General features: G+C 39.0%; 1 protein-coding gene across 1 annotated transcript in view; it reads left to right on the top strand.

The window, feature by feature from the left end:
* The window catches only part of DYNC1LI1 (dynein cytoplasmic 1 light intermediate chain 1), a 24,908-nt gene extending 4,840 nt beyond the window's left edge, over positions 1–20,068 (top strand). Inside the window, exons 3-13 of the mRNA XM_030511725.1 lie at positions 6,316–6,432; positions 6,975–7,205; positions 10,371–10,540; positions 11,626–11,719; positions 13,323–13,458; positions 13,835–13,946; positions 15,366–15,425; positions 15,549–15,593; positions 16,543–16,663; positions 16,823–16,981; positions 19,125–20,068. Coding sequence (XP_030367585.1) covers positions 6,316–6,432; positions 6,975–7,205; positions 10,371–10,540; positions 11,626–11,719; positions 13,323–13,458; positions 13,835–13,946; positions 15,366–15,425; positions 15,549–15,593; positions 16,543–16,663; positions 16,823–16,981; positions 19,125–19,237 — 1,358 coding nt within the window. The 3' untranslated portion in view covers positions 19,238–20,068. The remainder of the gene's footprint in view (positions 1–6,315; positions 6,433–6,974; positions 7,206–10,370; positions 10,541–11,625; positions 11,720–13,322; positions 13,459–13,834; positions 13,947–15,365; positions 15,426–15,548; positions 15,594–16,542; positions 16,664–16,822; positions 16,982–19,124) is intronic.

The raw sequence follows: 20,068 nt of genomic DNA, 5'->3' as shown, positions 1-20,068 counted from the left end.
TCTTCTTGCTACTGCTTCACCTTTTACGCACTATCAAAGGCTTCCAAATATAGCCAAGTTCTGTTTCAATCAGCAGAGTTATGCAGCTAAAGTGTCAATTGTTTGATGGGGGATTGACCTAGATAAAATTCTAATTGCTTGTTTTGCGGTTACATTTGTTTAGAATTAAGTAGTACTTCTTCATAGTGTCCTTCCTGCTGGAACACCTTCCTAAAAAGCCAGAATTACATGGATGTTGTGTAGTAAAACTTACTTAGAACAGTTCTGGAATTGCATTTACTTTAATTTGCCTCTGCTTTGCCAGAGGTGCTGCTCATTACTGGGTATATCTCTGAAATAGCTCCAAAGGTGAGGAACAGTGAAAGGAATTGTGCTTCTGTGTTCTCCAGTCAGGTTAGTGGCAGGAGTACCAATAAAGATGTCCCTTTAATAGCAACACAGGACTATTCTATTTTGGTAGTGAACTTGGACAAAAAACACTGGATCACTTACTGCTGTGTAAAAGGAGAAGGCTTGCATTAGAAATGTATGCTGTTCCTATTCTCTGCAACATTTGGTTTTCTCTGACTGTGGGTTTCTGCAAGCATAAGTAACACTGTTACTGCTGTACCTGTTTCCACAGCCAGACTTGTGGTGCAGGACTTGACAAAAGGCGTGCTGGAACAGTTGTTTACAATCTGCTTTCGATCATGTTATAATGCAGAAGTGCAATTAAGGTGCTTCTTGGAAAAGTTATGTAATCATTCAGTGCCACAAAGATACCAAATGAGTCACATGTGAGTGCAAAGTCTTACCTGCTGGAGTAAAAGAAACTTTGAGGAGGAGAAGTTTTTTTTGTCCAATGAGTAAATAATGATTTAATGACAAGTTCTTTGAGGATTTGATATGACCTACTTATTGTGAACTTCCATGTTGTTTGGAGGGATTCTGGAGAAGGATCACATCAGCATAATTAATTTTGTTCTTCAGTTCTCTGAAAGCAAACTATATTTGGCTTACTCTAATTATTTGGGTTCTGTTCTGCAAAAGGCAGTCTTCAATTAGTATAGTATGTGTAAACAAGTCTCTTCCACTAATATGTGGCTGAGTAGAGGCAGTTATTAACTTGTGAGAAGTAATTTATCTTCAAAATAACTACAGTACACATGCATTTGGTTCTGGTAGGAAGAAGGCTGTTGCATTTCCACTTTACTGCATTAGGATTCAGGCATTCCACGTGGTGTAGAACAGAAATTGCTCTGTGATTCTGGGAAGGCAGAATCATGTCTGTCCTGGAGGTAACACAGCGATCACTCTTTCATATACAGACTTCTTTAAGAAGTAAGAAACGTCTTGGTTTAAGACAAGTGAAAATCTACTTGTTTTCATTTTCTAAACTGGAAGAAATGTGGAAATAGTATGAGGAGTAAATATTCTTAATTTTAAAATGTTCAGTAGGAAGTTTAGCAAAGTTCTGTAATAGAGAGCCTAACTTCTCTCTAATGTGATAGTTTATGGTTGAACAATTCAAGTAGCAGTTCACAGATAAGTGCTTGCTTGCCTGCATTCACAGAAGGCAATTCATCCACCTCATTGCACCTTCCCATCTATGGGAGCCCGTTCTGCTAGATTCGGCATTGTAGCAGAACATCCAGTGATACTCCATTTTCTGGCTCAGTAAACAGACTTTTTTTGCCTGGAGTAGTGAGAAGGGAGGAGGCTGGGCAAGCTTTTCTATTATAGCTTCAGATATCTTTGAGGGCAGTAACAAGAAGGATGTCATCAAACTCTGTTTTGTAGACAGAGCAGCACCTTGGACAGAGAAGCTTTAAGGAGCATAGCCCCAGACTTGAGCTCCTCAGAGAGATGAAGTGGAGCAGCATGAGGGTAACAATGAAACAGCTTTTATTCAGTCAAGTAGAAGAGTTTCCATTTTGTTAACAAGATGGTGAAATACTGTGTGTAAGCAGATTGGTTTGTCTTTGTTACAGCTGCTTCCTAGCCTGACTGTTCTGCAAAATTTCATCTGTTGTCCCTCTTTTACTTGTCTCCAGCTTTGTTGTATAGCACTGCTTGCTAGAAGCATCACATCTGTTTCCTCACCATAGTATTAATGTGTAAGTGCAGTTTGATGTAATGGAGAATTTTACTTCTTTAGGATTTACTATGGAAGAGGAGGACCTTTTATATTACTTGCAAAAGAAGTAGTCAAGAGCTTAAATTTGCAACAATCTACTTGATTTTTATTCTACTTTGCTATTCCATATCGAGAACTGTGTGTAAAAAATGCTTTGCTCTGTAAGCTCATGTACAGAAGTCAGTTGTTAATTTGATTGTCACACAGTTAGAAGTAAAGAAGCAGCTAAAGGATTTTCCATCTCGGTTTTAGAGGAAGGAGGAGGAGGAGGATGACTCTTTTTGAAGGTGCATGAGGCTCTGTTTTATATATTGCTTCGGTAGCACTTAAAAATAATTCTGTTTCATAATTTTAATATGCAATGATGTTCAAATCTGAGGAATATGAATCACAGAATCATTAGGGTTAGAAGAGATCTCTGGAGATCATGTAGCCCAACCCCCCTGCCAAGGCAGGGCCACCCAGAGCAAGGGCACGCTGCCAGCTCATAGTCAACTTGTCATCCACCAATACTGCCAGGTCCTTCTCGGCTGAACTGCCCTCTACTAGGTCAGCCCCTAACCTGTGCTGGTACTTGTACTGGTACTGTTCCTGTACTGGGGTTCTCCCTCCCCAGGTGCAGTACCTACACTCACCCTTGTTGAACCTCATTATGTTTCTCTCCACCCAATTCTCCAGCCTATCAAGGTCCTGCTGGATGGCAGCACAGCCTTCAAGTGTATTGGCTGTAACAAGGATACCGATACATTTGCAGCTATCACAATTTCGAAAGCTATGTGCAACACACTAAAAATGGAAAGTAGAGGTGGATGGAACCTCAAGTCTTTGCATGTTCTCTTGGCCAAGGCAGTCATCTTTTCCTAATTTTTTGTGAATTGTGTGGGCAAAAAGGAGGAAATCCTTATGTTGTGTAGGATGGTCCTGGTTTTACTTTCTGACAGCTTTTTCCAGAACATTGACTCTAACATGGCTTACATTTGTTGAGAACTCTGGATCTGTGGAATGAGGCATGTTTGGTTAGGCAGCTATCTTGCACCCTTGGAAGTGAGCTGTTCAATTTGTATATTAGCTGGTTTATGCATTGCCAATTTGTTTTGGACCACCTGTTGGTATTGTTTCTGACCCTTCTCTCCACAGATCTCTTGGTTTATCTTATATCATCTACAAACCTACTATTATTTTCACATACCTGAATAATTAAGGAAAGTAGTACCAATCCTTTAAAATATCAGTGATGTGTCATTCTGGCTTTCTCATGAATGATGAGCATTGCTTTTGGCATGCAGTAACTTGTATGATACAGTTATGTCTGTCAGTGATCCACCTACCTGTTCTTGGTGTCTTGAAATGGGTGGATATTTGCTAAGGAGAAGGGAGGAGAGAATCTTCTGCACAGAACAGACTAAATATAAGTAATTCTGTGATGGATGGCTGAAATGACTACTGTGTGTGCATATGTGTCCAAAGGTACTAATTTTATGTCAAATCAACTTGTCTTATGCTATATTGATAATTTCTTTCTGTGTAGGGTTGAACATAATTACTGGAAAACTTGAGGAGGGAAAATAAAATTCCAGGTCTCAATTTGCCATAAGATGTTAACAGTTCACTTCAGGCCATTTAGAAATGCTGGGCTGGGGAGGAAATCACACCACACACAGCCATGATAAGTAAGAGCCTTGCGGGACGTTAGCATGAACACTTTCAAACAATGAAGTTGCACATATATTAGCATTTGGTTTAAGTATGTTTTAGTTTAGACTGCTGAAGTGTATCTTTTGTCATGTTTGCAACTTACCATAACCATAGATGTTTCTTAAACATTAAGTTGCAGCCACTTTTGTTAAGAAGCTCCATCCCTGGCAGTGTTCAAGGCCAGGTTGGACAGAGCCTTGGGTGACATGGTCTAGCGTGAGGTGTCCCTGCCCATGGCAGGGGATTGGAACTAGATGATCTTAAGGTCCTTTCCAGCCCAAACCATTCTGTGATTGTATGTACTTCACAGAAGGTGCTAAACTTGCCCAGCGTAAACAGTTGTAATCTTTATTGCTACCTATGTGAAACAAACTGGTATGCAAGAGAACTTAGCTAGCTAAGTCAGCTGTTCTGAGAAAGCAGGAAAGCTGTTAAGTGCAACTCTTCTTTTAAAGGAATAACAAATTTAGTTTTGTCTTACCTTTTGAGCTTTCTGCTGTCACAAATTAACAGAGCCTTGAGCCACATGGTTTAGGGCAAGGTGTCCCTGCCCATGGCAGGGGGGTTGGAACTAGATGATCTTAAGGTCCTTTCCAACCCTTACGATTCTATGATTCTATGATTCTATGATTCTAACTGAAGTGATCTGTTTAAAAAGGTAAAATAACACAATGAATCATACAGAAATTGTTGGCAAAAGTAACAGCAACTTCAGCAGCACAACATGTCAGTGCAACAGCTCTTAATAAAGTCTCCCAGTTATTTGTAGATGGCAAATTTAAGAAGCTTGGATAAGTACTTGGGTGAGGGCAGAGGAGGAATTGTAATTCATTCCTTGTGACGAAGCTTGAACTCTTCGCTGCTCGGGCAGAATTGTTATTTAAGAGAATATTATCACAAGAAGAGGAAGAGTTTGATGTACAAATAGAAAATAGCTGTGTTTTCCAATGCTTATTTAAAATCAGCTATAGCTGTTTTCTTAGGTGCATGTTGATTTAATATAGTTAAGGAACTACCAAACAAACCCTTAAATGTTGAAAAAGTTAAACTGATACAACTTCATGTAACATTTTCACTTAACTTCTCTATACTTAACCAGATCATAACCTTCAGTTCTGGTCTTACATTTTCTTTCTCTCTTTTATTTATTTATTTTTTTTTTAATTTATTTATTAAGTTTTTTAAAAAGGGGAGGGGCAAAAAAACCCCAAACCCTTTTCATTCCATTGAGTAAGATCCTCTGGGCTACATAGAGTAGATGGTCTTATGCTTTCTGGCAGCTTCTACACTATTACTGACATCTGAAAATAAGGCTGAACTCTAAACTGAAGACTTCACATGGTAATCTTGGGAATGAAATGTTGGGTAAATTCAAAATCAGTCCATGACAGTATCATTTTTTCTGCTCTCTTCTGTGTTTGTATCTGTAGTCTTTCTAATGTAGACATAATGTTGTCTACAAGATCATGGTCAGTTTTCTTTAAAGGGAAACCTTCATTACAGTTAGCAGTGAAAATTACTGTCCTTGAACTCTTCTCTTTGTTATGGAGTTAAAAGCAAGTGTTTATACTCCCCTGGGTAGGAGAGACTTGGGAAAAAAATGTTCTGTTTGGCATAAAAGTGATAAGGTGCTTCTAACTTGTGTGTGAGTTCCAAGAATTTTCTAATGTCTGTTATGTACCCATCATTCTGCCAAATTCAAGTGGCAATACCTCTCAATGTCCAAATTCAGCTTGGTTACTCTTTCAAACCGGAAAATTGCATGTGAAGTTTTCCAGCTCTGGCACATATGGTTAGAAATGGAAGTTTGTCGAGAAGAGTCTCTGGCAATAGCTGAGGTGTTCACACTGTGCACATGCTGTAGGGTTTAATGGTCATCCCAGCTCCCTTTGGAGGGGAGAGAATAGGAGTGAATGGATCCGGATTGCAGGCTTGTCACTGTGCGTGGACCCAAACACACATGTACTGTAAGGCAAGAGGCCTACTATTTGTCACCACTTTGTAAGGTTTCTTTAGACCTGTAATGGAGAAAAGATTCAAAGAAACCAACCCATAAAAGCCAAGGAAACAGATTTGCTTTACTCAGCCTGGTGCTGTGTGCTGTTTGATAGGAGACCATTCCAAATCTTACTTTTCTGATTGTAAGATGAGCTTACTGTGGCTTGAACTCTACTTTAGAAAGACTTTGTTACCACTTCGGTTGCAGTTGAAAGACTGTAATTGTTTGAGGTGTTTACTCCTTAAGGTATCTGTTTAAAGATACATATAAGAGCCTAATTCAGATAGGATAGTTAGTGGCAAAATTGTATTTATCAGTAATTAGAAGATCTGAAGCTTAGGCATGTGCTCTGAGCAGATGGCTGAGTTGGGCAAAGCCCACTATATTTCAAAGCTTTAATGAGCTCAGTTACCCTCTTAGTATATGGTTTCCTTCTTGGCCCAGGTGGTTTTTAATATGTAACTGTGATTAAAGATTGAGTGGTATCTAACTTCTGTCTCTCCAGGTGAAGATGGAGCAGGTAAAACTAGCTTAATAGGAAAAATACAAGGAATAGAGGAATACAAAAAAGGAAGAGGAATGGAGTATTTGTATTTAAATGTGCATGATGAAGATCGAGATGGTAAGTTTTTATTTCTAATCATGTCTTAAACCAATTTGAAAGCAAAATCAGGAGTGTAATACTTGGAATGTCAGTGGGATGTTTTTCTTTCTTTATAACTTGTAAGAGTCTAGTATTTTTTGTATCATGAGGAAGTTTCTTAGTGTAATTCCTTTAGTATATACCATGAATGACTACTTAAGTGGTAGAGGAGGAGAGGAACCAGTCAAAAGAAAAGGCTGGGGGGAAAAAACCCACCAGGGAAGCAGTCTTAGCTGCAGTATTCTGGATAGATGCGCATTCCTCAACCCTAGAGGAAAAGGTGCTCTTACCTTGCATCTCAAATATTGTAGCAAGTATTCTAATTTTTGAATATACAGAGAAGCCTTTGTCTTGGTGGTATCAGAATCTGCAAGACTGTGGTGTTATGCATTTTAATTGATGGATAAAACAAGTCAGCTGCTTTCTTCCTTATATTTTACATGTCTGAAGAAGATTTAATAGCTGTTATGTAGTGGACTGTTTCCAGTAAGTCTCATAAAATGTTTTTCCTTTTTTCGTAGACCAAACAAGATGTAATGTATGGATTTTAGATGGTGACTTGTATCACAAGGGTCTTCTTAAATTTGCAATGGAGGCAAGCTCTCTAAAGGACACTCTAATTATGTTGGTAGTAGACATGTCTAGGCCTTGGACTGCACTGGATTCTTTACAAAAATGGGCAAGTGTAGTAAGAGAACATGTTGACAAGTTAAAAATTCCTCCTGAAGAAATGAAAGAAATGGAACAAAAGTGTGAGTATTCTGCAAATATTCAGGAATCCATTTAATCAAATATGCTTAATACTTTCTGCACCATTTAATCTCTCCATTACAGTCGTTTTCATGCTTTGGAAATGGTACTTAAAATTAGGAGTTATCAAGCAAGTCAAGCTTCAGATAAGTCTCAGTATGTGAGTGGTATTTCTTTCTAACAGAACTACCTTAGTTTAGTAGGGGGAAGCTTTCAGAATGAACACAGCTGATTGTACATTCTTGCTTTTTACAGATTTTTCTAGATAAGATTCTCAAAGAAAAACCAACTTCTTAGCTTTCAATTGGTTATGTATTTATTTTAAAGGCAAATCACTGCATCAGCTTCTGTACTGTTCCTGTAATTAGTCAGTCTAGGAATCGGAGACCTGTTTTCTGCCTACCAAAACTGTAATTGTTGGGAGGATTCATGACATTAAGGTAGTGTCTGGGCCCTTTCTATTTGAAGAGTTTTATCATCATTATTATTGACAGTAATGCAGCTGTAACTTTGTTTTGGCATGGATATGATATAGCTCTTTGTCGTCTTAGTTTTAAACATGCAGAACACAAAGATTTTGCAGGATTCCTTAAGCTATGTGACTGAACTCCCTAACGTCATAATTCCATATTACTTTTGGGCAGCCTCTGTGTTTCCCTGTGGGTACTAAAATATGAGTCTTTCCTGTTCATCTCTCAGTGAATCACTACAAGGAAGAGTGTTTGAGAAAGCCATGTGTTGAGATCAAATAGCACAATTAAACTTTGTGTGTAAGTCTGAAGTTGCTCTCTGGAACTGTATAAAGCAACTGATTGCCAGTTCGCTAAATAGCTTTTTCAGCAGTGGAATTTGTAGCTCTGCTGTGATAAAGTAGTCCATGAGGTGGCAGCTGTAGATACTCTGGGGGGAGTTTGTTTAGTCTTTTGAGAGAGAGATTCTTCTAAGGGAAGTATCATCCCTGAGAATCATATTTTCCACAAGAAGAACTTGTGTAGGAGGGAGGAGCTGAGCTCTTCTGGATGTGGTTTTTGGTTCTGTTTGGTTTTGTTTTCAGGGGGTGGTGTTAGTGTGTGCATATTGAACACCTCCCAGACAGTTTCAGGATAGGATTTTATTGGATGAAAGTAGTAAGGATGCAGCATCTCTGTTATCAAAAATGTGTAGCTGAGAGTTTTGCTTCTTTACTGACCGAGTGAACAGAATAGTGAAATTCTGTAAAATCCAGAAAATGTGATTGAGTCAAGAAAAACAGGTACTCATTAAAAGTTTTGTCTGCTCTGTTGTTCTTTTATCATCTGCTCTAATTCTTACACATACTGATTGTATGCATGTTGGGTATAACAGAAGCCCTGGACACAATCCAGATATGACTGGAAGCTGCTTTTGTTTTGAACCTCCTGTAATGTGGCTTCATGCATTGCTAGGCGGGCAGCAGCCTGACATTGCCAAGAGGAGGCAGGAGGAATCTTGCTTGCCTGACTTCTGGCTGCATGGTTCTACTTAACTCTTATGCCAGGCTCAGTGCTCCCGAGAGGCTCCTGGGAGCTGACTTAATATGCAGACAGGACTGCAATCTACTGAGGGTTTGGGTGTGTAGTTTTCTGGAGGTGTGCTGCTGTCTTCCAGTTTTAGCAACTTCACTTCACTTAAAAACAGACCCTGTGAGGACTAAGACTGGTATGGGAAGGCGTTAGGGGATACATAGCAGCTGTGTGTGAAGGGTTGGAATAGCTTTTCCTGTTACAGAATTCTTCTGTGCCTAACGACGCCTTGTAGTCTGGTCACTTTAACTGTGTTTCTAAGTAAGCTTCTAGCACTGGAGTAGTGTGATTTTTGTCTCAGCATGTAGTTTTCCCAAAGCAGACATGATGCTGTATAGGAAAGGCTCCCTAGAGTGGCTGGCATATCTTGGTGAGAGCTCTGCATTTAAAACATGGTTAATTTGGGAGGCTTTTGGAACTCTTGAGACCAGACTGAAATAGCAGCATTCCCTGAATAAGAGCCTGAGTTGACTGTTCAAGTAGAAACGATAATCAGTGCATGTGCTTTTTGTTACTGTAAACTCAAAGATCTGTGGAAAACTTGAATAATCTTGGCCTAATACATCTTTTTCTCTAAGGTGCTGAAATAAGTCTTGCTCTGGTAGTTCAACTAATGCTTTGCTAGGTATGAACTTGGGGGGTTTCAATCAGTTTAGTGAAGGTGTAGAGTGGATAACATAAATCAGGACAAAACAGTGAGAATGTGCTGGAGTTTTAGCTGCTCGTGGGCATGATGCAGCTGAATTGTCTTGCTGCCTGATTTTTTTTTTTTTTTTTTTTTTGGCTTAATCGGGATGTGCTACTCATGGAAAAACAATGAGTAGTGGGGTTTGGTAGAATGCCATTTCTGCTATGTGAAACGGGACACGTGATGTGAAACGTACAGACATTTTATGCCTAATATTGCATCCCTGACTGTAAGAATAGTAAGTGACCACGTGATTAGAGTTTTGGGTGTATGCACTGGAACCTGACAGGAGCACCACACTTGTTAACTTTATTGTTGTTTCTAATTCTTGTTACACTCTGACTTGCCCTCCTTGCTAAATTTTAAGTAGTATCTGATCTATTGTAAAAGCAAACAAAATATTTCATATGGTATGAAATAATTATAAAGCTAGTTAATAACTAATATTTGTGTATTCTGTTCTTTTTACTTATTACCACTGTAGATTCACTGTACAGAGAGAGGGAAGTGTGGAGAAGGGGTTTTAGGTAAAACCTTATATGCAGAAGCAGCTAAGCAGTATGTGTTAGTTCTAACAAACCATTCCATTAATTTTGCCAAGAAAAATGGAAGGAAACATATCAAACAATAATAGTTAATAGCAACTGCCAAGTGGTTCCACAGTGATAAAATAGAGATGGTTTAATGCTGTCCTTAGGGACAGTCTTACCTGGTCGTGTTCCTCTAGCTGCCCGTCAAGCAGATCTCAGACTTACTAGTCTTGTGCTCTCTTGTGCTGCACAGAGTAAACAAACAGTGAGTACTTGGTGCATGCTCTACTTTTAATATAAAGAAGTAGAAGTACTATAGGGTCAACAGTGCTAGAGGTCAATGGCAGTGAAAATCATTGTTGAATAATCAAGTAGCTGATGTGTTAATATAACTTTTTTTACTTTCAGTGGTAAGAGACTTCCAAGAATATATAGAACCAGGCGAGGATTTTCCAGCTTCTCCACAGAGAAGAAATACTTCATTACAGGAAGACAAAGATGACAGTGTGATTTTACCCCTTGGTGCAGATACACTAACATGTAACTTAGGCATTCCAGTAGTAGTAGTTTGTACAAAGGTTTGTTTCACATTTCAGGTTTTTTGCATATTTTATTTAAGCAAGTTTGTCAATTGTGGGTTTGGGGTGGGAAGCACATGGTTATTTTTCACTCCGAATACCTTGCATGAGAACTCTTTAAAAATGTTTAATGTTGAAGGTTGGGTATCTTCTGGAAGCTCCCACTGCATGTCATTTTGGGATTAGTTTTTCCTTTAGTTCTACCAGTTTTCAAGGAATTGAGAAACACCTCAGCCCTGGTTTTGCTCACAGACGTGAGCTAGTCAGTCAGCAGCTAGGATTCCCCTTGATCTCCTCTGTCCTTGTGATTCTGCAAATAGTGCTTTGGTAGTTTTTTAATACTTCAGATCTTTTTCTGAAAATTAATCTGTTTGAGGGTTCTAGTTAGTGAAGTGCTGCTCTGTTAACTTGCCTCAGTTCTTAAGATGCGTCTGTGATCTGTTTTGGTTTCTGTTAGATAACTATATTCTTAGCCATACCTTTAGACTGTTTCATTGGCTTGTTTGTTTTTCCCATCCCAGTTCTCATTGGCATTAAGCATACTGCATCTGCAGCCTCTGCTGGCCCACAGTGACAGAATAAACCTTTTGATGCATATGTTGTTCCTTCACTGGAACGCGAACCCTCTCATCTGACAAGCCCCTCTTTCTCATCTGCAAGTTCTCTGTCATTACCTTTTTTTTTTTTGTGCTTCCACATTTCTTGCTTTTGCCACCCTTTGCAAAGGGCTGGTTAGTAACTGGGTTAAAAAAAAAACCCACTATGTCCTCTAATACCACAAAAATGGTGGTGTCATTCAGTGGGTCAGTCTTCAACAGAGACTTTTGAGTTACTGCATTATGGGGGAGTGAATAAAAAATGGCAATCACTTGACCTCCCAAGTTAGTGCTTATCACGTATATATTATTTAAAAAAAAAAGGTTACAATTATGCTTCTAAACTATCTTAGCAGATTTTCAGTATTTTTTCTGCACCACCCGCCCCACTCCCTCCCCCTTGCCCAGCTGTGAACTGGATGTGTAGCAGCACTGCTATTTCAACAGGTAACTTAAAATGGCGTGTTAATTTTATGTGTCTTTTGATAGTGTGATGCCATCAGCGTTCTGGAAAAAGAACATGACTACAGAGATGAACACTTCGACTTCATTCAGTCACATATCAGACGGTTTTGCTTACAGTGTATCCTTTAACACGTCATAAAAGGTGATAATGACTGAAGTATGACAAGTTTGAAAGAATATTTGCACCTGGACCAAAACAGAATGCAACTTCTTTACTGTAGCTGGCAGTCTGCTTCAGCTACACCTACAGGCAATGTTGAATTCAACTTTTGTGGGTTTTTTTTAAAGAGCTGCAAGAGTCTAGTATGTCCCCTTCCCAGGAATTTCTTTCTTTGCCTTCATTTCCATATTTAGGAGTCAGTTTGCAGATCAGCACATCTTGACTGCCAAGCTCCCTAAAATAACAAAAGGTAGTTCATTTAAGTATGATCTTGTTTCAGATGCAAATAAGGCATGTTATTCTTTTCGACCCAAATATGCAGCCTCTTCAGTGTTCAGTAGTTGCACAAGATGAGGTGATAAGGGAAGGAAAGAAGAGTGAAGTGCTGTCGGAAAGATCCACTGGCTTCTCTGTGTTGCTACATAAACAGTAATAGCACAGCAACAGCTTTTAAACTTCTTTAAACAAAATGTCTAAAATTCTGTTGAGTATTGTTTAGTCAGCAAGACATGCTGAGATCTAGATTTGGAGTCGCTGGGAACACACATGCATCGTGTCATCATCATTTGTGCTGTGGTAAAGCGAAGTTTAAATGCTGTTGGAGAGACTGGAGTTAACAGATGGACAAATTAGCTCAAGAACCTGAGGCCTCAGCTGAGCACCGAGATAGCACTTCCTTCAAAGGGCTTCAAAGACCTAATTTTTCAAACTGGAATTAGGGATAATTGTGATAGGTCTTGCGGGTGGAAGAAGAATGCAGAATGTTAGTAGGAATTAGTCTCTGTGGTGGTATATACCATGTGCAACTTGGAATTCTATACTAAACATCACTGAATGGGAATCGATCCCACTATAAAACTTTCTTCTAGAATCTGAATTACGTGCATATAGAAATACATGAGGGGGGGTTGACATTTTTGTAATCCCGAAGTAAAAATAACTCAAAACTTCCCTGGCTGCTTTTATTAATCCTGTGCATAAACTGTGTTAACTTGACGCTGAACCATGTTGGAATACTAGGCATTCCCTTGGTCTTTTAGTAATTTATATACAGCACAATTTGTTTGCCTTCATTTCGTTTGAAAGCAAGTCACTGTATAATGTAAGAACTTCCTCCCCTAATTTAAAAACCCAGGTGGGAAAGTGGAAGATCTTTGGCATTTTTTAAGCTGTATTAATGCTTCATTAATGCCGTAGTGTCCCTGTTGCAGGATGGGCTAATGACAAGATATAAGGATATGGCATGAACATTTTTCTTCACTAAAAGCAGAAGCCAGTTTTGAAGGTATCATAGTGAAACTGTTGGCATTATGGGCTTTGAAAGTGAGAAGAGCCTACACTTTAAAAGTGATAGCTGAGTTGGCCTAAAACAAATGCAGAAGATTTAAATTACTAAGTAGCCTATTTCAAAAATTAAGTGTTGGGAGTTGTTTGACCTATTTGTTTTTGTACTCTCCCTCTAAATTCTACAAAGTAAATAACCTTTAAACTAGCAAAAAAGGGTCACTTTAGTATCTCTTACTAGCCACTAAACCGAGTTTTCTTTAACAAGTTTATTCAGATGGGGCAGCACTTATTTACACTTCAGTAAAGGAGAACAAAAACATTGATTTAGTGTATAAATACATAGTCCAGAAGTTGTATGGATTTCCTTTCAATGTTCCAGCTGTTGTTGTGGAAAAAGACGCAGTATTTATGTAAGTTACCTGCATTATTATGTGTATGTGACTACGGAAAGTATTTTTGCAAGGCTCTGAAACACCATTTAGAACCCTTTTTGTTTCTGCTCTCTAAAGTTCTGTAACATTCTCATGAGTTGGAGTTTGGTGAGCACCAGTGGATTGAGGTTACAAACACTCACTGCCCCAGAGAGAAATGTTAAACCCAGAGATTCTGCCTTTCTCTGTTATGGCGAACTAGTCCCTGACAAGCTGTACAGACCATTATTGGCCTGCACAGGAAAGCAGCAGTTATGAGAACTTCCCTGGCTTTGAGTTCTGTGCAGTTCAGGATTGCATCCAAGAGCAACCTGAAGTAACAGTAGAATTTAAAGCCAAATAATCCTTCATCTAGTCCTGCAGGTTGGGATAATGACAAGAAGATCGGAATATTGCACGAGAACTTTCAAACACTAAAAGCAGATGACAATTTTGAGGATATCATAACAAAACCACCGGTCAGAAAGGTAAATTGAGATGTTTTGGCATTCAACTTCTTATCTATTTATTTACCTGTCAGTTTTTTGACTGTTTCTCTTTCTTTGGGACTTTGCTTCCAGTTTATCATAAGAGTGTGATGAACTGGGGGGAGGGGGGAGTGTTTCCTTATTTTGTCTTTGATTTTTTAATTTTCTTTAATTATCAAAAAATCATGTATTCTTGTTGTGTGTAGCTCTTCTCCAGCTTACGCCGTTGTGTTGGTTTGGTGTTTTCTGCCACTGTTACACTGTGCAAGATTACAAATATACCTGTTTTGCTTTTAATACATATTTTGTATTAAACAACGTCATTTAACTTGATCAGGTTGAGTTAGTATTTTTTAAGTACACTCCACTTTGCTCTGAGTTGCCCATAACATCATAATGCTTCTGTTTCTGTTGGAGTATTTAAAATACAAAAGCTTGAGGCAGTGTAAAATGAAAAATGAACACGAGAAAACAGGTTCTACAGATTCAGTATATTTTCTCTCTCATACGATTTAACAAAAGGCTTTGGCAGAACTACCTGAAAACCCATGTGAGGTTGTAGAACAAAATGCCAGCAGCAGTGGATCCCAAGCGTACAGAAGCTACTGAAGGCAAATATTTCTATGGCTTTTTCTAACAAAGCTAAGAATTTGGGACTCATCATCTTTCCAAGTGTGAATTATTTTAGCAGAGAAAGCTAATGCTGTGTCCTTTCTGCAATCTTTAGGGGAAAAGTCAGGACATACATAGTAGTGTGTTAAAGAAGTGTCCAAGGGAAATATAACTGACAAGGTTTCTTTGCATGCTTATACACTTCAGGCCTGGATTATAAACTTTGATATTGATATTTGCTGTGCTTTTTTTGGCAGTTTTTGTGGTGAGCTTATTTGGAGGGAGCGTGCTTGCAATTTGATGCACAGAACTGGGATCTTAGATGTCTTTGCCCAGTTCACCAGTTCATTAGACTGGTATATAAAGAGTCACTTTTGCCATAGTTATCTGTAAAATAATACCAAGGGGGGGCCTCTTAAGAGAGAAGTGAGCATGCTGCAAAGGGTGGGATCTGTGGATGTTTCTTACTGATCCCAAGACCCCTGAATGTGCCTCGTAAGCATTTACTTTGTTCCTCTTTCACTGAACAATTTAATGAACTTTTTAATGGGCCTTTCTACAAGTACATCTGGAGACTTACGCCTGCCAGGTCAAAGGAGTTAATGATGCTTCTATTCACTCCTAATTAACTGAGCTTAAATGGAATCATGAGGTAGCAGTCTTAAATACAGAAAATGTGGTCTGCAGTAAATGTCTTTCACACATTTACTTCATTATTGAATGCCTTGGTTGTGTTCACCAGGGGGGATCAAAGGAAATAAATGTCTTTCTTTTAGTCAAAATGATGTTAATGTTTTTGTATTGCAGTTTGTTCATGAAAAAGAAATTGTAGCAGAAGATGATCAAGTGTTTCTTATGAAGCAGCAGGTAACTTTTTGTCTATAAAACAAGTATGCAGTGTTTCACTTGATGCTCTCCATAGAAATTTGGGGTTGTATTCTTAGTCACGATAATCTCTAACACTACATGGGTTTGTTTGGTTTTTTGCAGTCACAGTTGGCGAAACAACCACCTACTGCTGCAGGAAGGCCAGTGGTTAGTAATAAAAACTTAAATATCATCACAAGAACATGATTCATATACACAGAGGGTTGCTTGGTTTAATTGCACTATCAAATATTCTTCAATCTAATTTTATTAAACTACATAGTATTTAAAGTCTGCATTGTACGCTGCTCTAAAATAATGCTTCCTCACAGCTAGTCATGACAGCTTGTATTGACAGCAAGGGCTACACGTCATGGCTTTACCTTTCATGTTAGAGTGCATTTAAGCAGGTAGTTGACTCCCCTTTCTGTCCCAGGAGTGTGCCAGGGAGCAAACTATGTTGGCTGAATTGCCTTGTTGAGTTTTGTATCCTAAATTTGGCACTATCTCTCTAGAAATATTAAGACTTTAGCATAAAATTAAGGTCAAATGAAACCTATGACATCATCTACATTTAAAATACAAACAAAATAACTAAAAAGCAACAAGTTCAGTGGGAAGTATGTGATCTTACAAAGGTAGCTTCATCTTTTTAGATGAACTGCAAACATGACTTGCTGTCCCTGAAGTAATGAATAATGATTTTTCTCCTGGGCTGCATTTAGTCCTTCCCACAGTATTGGTGGTGTGTGGTGACTTCCCAAGAAATTTGGTGTAGTTCCTCTATGATCTAATTAGTGCCATTGTCATTATGGTCAGAGGCACTACTGGGTAACAGATTGGAGTTCAAGTTTCTTGTTGGGATAAAATGAAAAGCTTCACTAGTGCTTTAGTTGCTCTGAAGTTAATATTTTGAAGTTACACGAGTGTGAAAGCTCATACACAATCAGCAAAATGGAATCCTATGTCTCCAGTTGTATGGGATACTGTAATATTAAAACAAAAAAAGATTAGGAACTGTGAGAAATAACTGAAGGCTTCATTTCACATACACTCACACTGCATGGTTTAATTCTGTAGCAGATTGACCTTTGGAAATGTTTATTTTTTTGCATAGGATGCCTCTCCAAGAGTCCCTGGTGGATCTCCTAGGACACCAAACAGATCCGTAACATCAAACGTTGCCAGTGTTACACCTATCCCTACTGGGTCAAAAAAAATTGATCCCAATATGAAAGGTACCTTTTCTTATGAGGGCACAAATGCAGTCAGGGAATTAAAATAGCTGCTTTGCCTGCTTCTTTAATGTGCTCATTTAGAGTAATACACTAAAATCAGTGTTTACTTAGAAAATCTGTTTTGTCTTGTGTTTGTTTTTTTCCTCCCTCCCCTTGTAGCTGGAGCTACTAGTGAAGGAGTCCTGGCCAACTTCTTCAATAGTCTCCTAAGCAAGAAAACTGGTTCTCCTGGTGGCCCTGGTGGTGTTGGTGGCAGTCCAGGAGGAGGTGGCACTGGAGGCGCTGGCAGCAACTTGCCACCATCAGCAAAAAAGTCAGGTATGATTAATGGTAGATCAACTCAATCTAAATTGCAAGTGGTGGATCATTCCTATTGTATAGTTTCTCAGAAGTATGAACACTATTTAATGGAATGTTTTATCAGGCAGGGGGTTTGGTTTTGATTTCACACCAGTTTAGTGCTGCCTTTTTATGGCACTCTGAGAATCAGAGAAAAACTTTTCATGTAAGCTCATCTATGCATTCAGCACTTTAAGCATGAGTTGTGTCCACACAAGTTCTTCATTTTTGCCTTTGATCCCCACCATCCCGATAGCTTGGGTTATGCTATAAGCCGCTTTTAATATTATTCAGCTACACTGGGACTGAAATTCAAGTTGATTTTTTTAACAATACTGTAAGCATTAAAATAATTTTAAATTTTCATAGAATGATGTAGCTGTGTTGTGATGAAGGCTTCGAGTATGTTGATAGTCTATAAAAATACATAGTTTCTGTTGATAGCCTTTTCTTATATGATGTGATTAATAATTAGTATTAATCTAAAAATGCCTAATAGTGAGTGCTCTAATGCTAGATGCAAGACTACTCTGGTGCTTCTTGCTATTCCAGATTAAAATGTTTCTGTGTTACTTAAGAACATACCTATACAGACACCTTCCCTACCCACTTCCCCAGAGGGTAGCAGTGTAACATGTAGGTGAGAACACTGGTGTTCCAATGGTACTTGGCGTTAGTGCCTACTTTGTAGTGAGAGAAAACAGTTCCCACTAACAGTTTGTGTAGACTGACCCTGATTATTTTTTTACGTGTGCGCACTTCCCTTTTTTAAATGGAAAGCTCAGCTGGGTGAGCAGAGCTTGAGCACTCCTGAACCTGCTGCAGGCCAAGTCCGCAGCGCTGGTCTGAACTGCATGTAGAGATTGTTCACACAAGTGCTGCTGACACAGGGAGCTCCCACTGCAGAATCAGCGCAGGTGGAGGCGGCGCTCCAGAAACGTGTTGTGTTCAGAGCCTTGGCAGGAAATTCAGGAGCAGAATTAAACTATTAAGGAGCAAAAATGTTCTCAGACATTTCCTAACATGCAGCAAATTAAGGGTTAGGGTGTAGCCAGTTTATGTCACAAAGGATTAGATTTTCAAGGAATTGCCATAAATTTGGCTTAGATGTGGCCTCTTCGCCTGCCTTAGTATGTGCTGTCTTGTGTTTAGTGTCATCCATGCCACTCGCTCTTCAAGTCTGAAAATTGGCTGTTAAGACAGTAGTTTGAGATTTGAGAATTACTTTTCCCCTCAGCAGCTATGGGAAAATTCTCTGCTGGAATATTAGCTGCTTTGATTCTGATACAGTATTAGCTTTCATTAAAGGATTTGAAGAGCAGCATAGTGCATTAACAGGATAGTTCCTGTTAATTTGCATCTTCAGAAAGGATATTGAGACCCTGCTGAAATTCCATGTGGGTCAGAATTTTCCTTCACAGCCTGAGATACTATGCACACATGTTATGGCATTATACTCTTCGTATTCTGCACTGCCTTTTTCCATATTGCCTTCTCCATTCTTGTGATAGAACCTGGCAGGATAGAAACCTAGGCTGGAGAGTAAGAGTTAAAATAGTGGGGGGCAGCGGGGAAATGGTGTGTGTTAAGCTTGGATCGGGACTAAGTATGACTGCAGAAATGTCTGTGTCATTCCAAGTCAGGGGGGAAGGAAGTGGGTGGGGAGAGAAAGGGGTTTGCCACCTGCAGGTCTGTGTGCACCCGTGAGCAGCAGTGTCAGGTCTGTGCTGGCCACATATGCTGATTGACTTCACTGGTCTGTGGTGAAACCCCTGATTTACATTCAGAATTATTTAAAAGATATGATGCAGGAAATGGTGTAGGAGTATTCGTAACTGCTTGCCTTAGTAGACTTCTGTATTTTATACTTTAACTCTTCATATACTGACAGTTAATATATAATTATGGAAGTTTCTTTGGGAAATCGGAACTACAGAAGGGTGTGACTTTCTCTCTACTGTTTCCTTTGTTTCTTTGGGGTTTTGACCTTATGCCTTTACTCTGCACCAAAAGTGTGCAGTAACAATAGTTAGGATTTGCCCAATTTGAGAACTAAAGATACTATAGGCTTTCCTAAAACTGTTTCATAAACGTGACTGGATGATGTGCATTTATCCTGTAGGTCAGAAGCCAGTTTTAACAGATGTTCAGGCAGAATTGGACAGAATTTCACGAAAACCTGAAATGGTCTCTCCTACGACACCTACATCTCCCACAGAAGGTGAAGCATCTTGAAGACACCAAATAAAACCAATTGTTGAGTTTTGTGGGATAATTCAAACTTGCCTCTGCCTCTTCCTTCAGTGACTGGAACTAAAGAACTGAAATACCTTTCAGAACACAACTGATGTCTGTCTTTCTTTCACATGTGTTGCCCAACTTTACAAAAGGGAGCTGTACAGCCGGGAGACGGTTATCACATCACGTAGGAGTACTGTCCGCAGTGCGAGAATAGTAACATGATTTGCTTCTGGGTTTTGTTGAAAAGTCAGCGTAATTCTGTAAAATTGCAAGTATGTCCACCTAAGTGATAGGGGCTGCTTAGAGCAGGAAAACCCATGCACACCACAGGCACTTAATTTATGTTGACTTCCCAACCTTTTAGGCAAGTTTAAGACTACCTTAAATAGATTAACCTCTACATGAGAGAACAACTACTGGGTTTTGGAAGAGAAAAAGAATTGCACGAAGCTGTAACAACGCCACACTCCAGTTACACTTGAACACTTCATTTGGAGTATGGCTTAAAAAAATCTGCCTGATCTCCACTGAGATTTACTCTGCGTTCAAAAACCCATGCAGAAACTGATTCAGATATAAGACTAAATTAGTGGCCAGGGGATTTTTTTTCTCTTTGTTTAATTTCAGACACTGAATAAAAGATGTATAAAGAAAAAGCAGAGGTTAAATGTACAGATTATCAGTATCCAGATTTGTCTATATATATATGGCTCAGCCTTAATGTCCCCCACTATGTCTCCCGCATTAGTTATGGTTTAAAATTGGTCATCAAAACTGTAATCAGTTAATAAAGTATTCTCTGCATTCAAATTTAACTAACTTTCA

The sequence above is a fragment of the Strigops habroptila genome, chromosome 1, assembly GCF_004027225.2.
Source record: "Strigops habroptila isolate Jane chromosome 1, bStrHab1.2.pri, whole genome shotgun sequence".
NCBI lineage: Eukaryota > Metazoa > Chordata > Aves > Psittaciformes > Psittacidae > Strigops > Strigops habroptila.
Note: the sequence above shows the minus strand (reverse complement) of the source record. Positions and strands in the feature narration are given on the sequence as shown.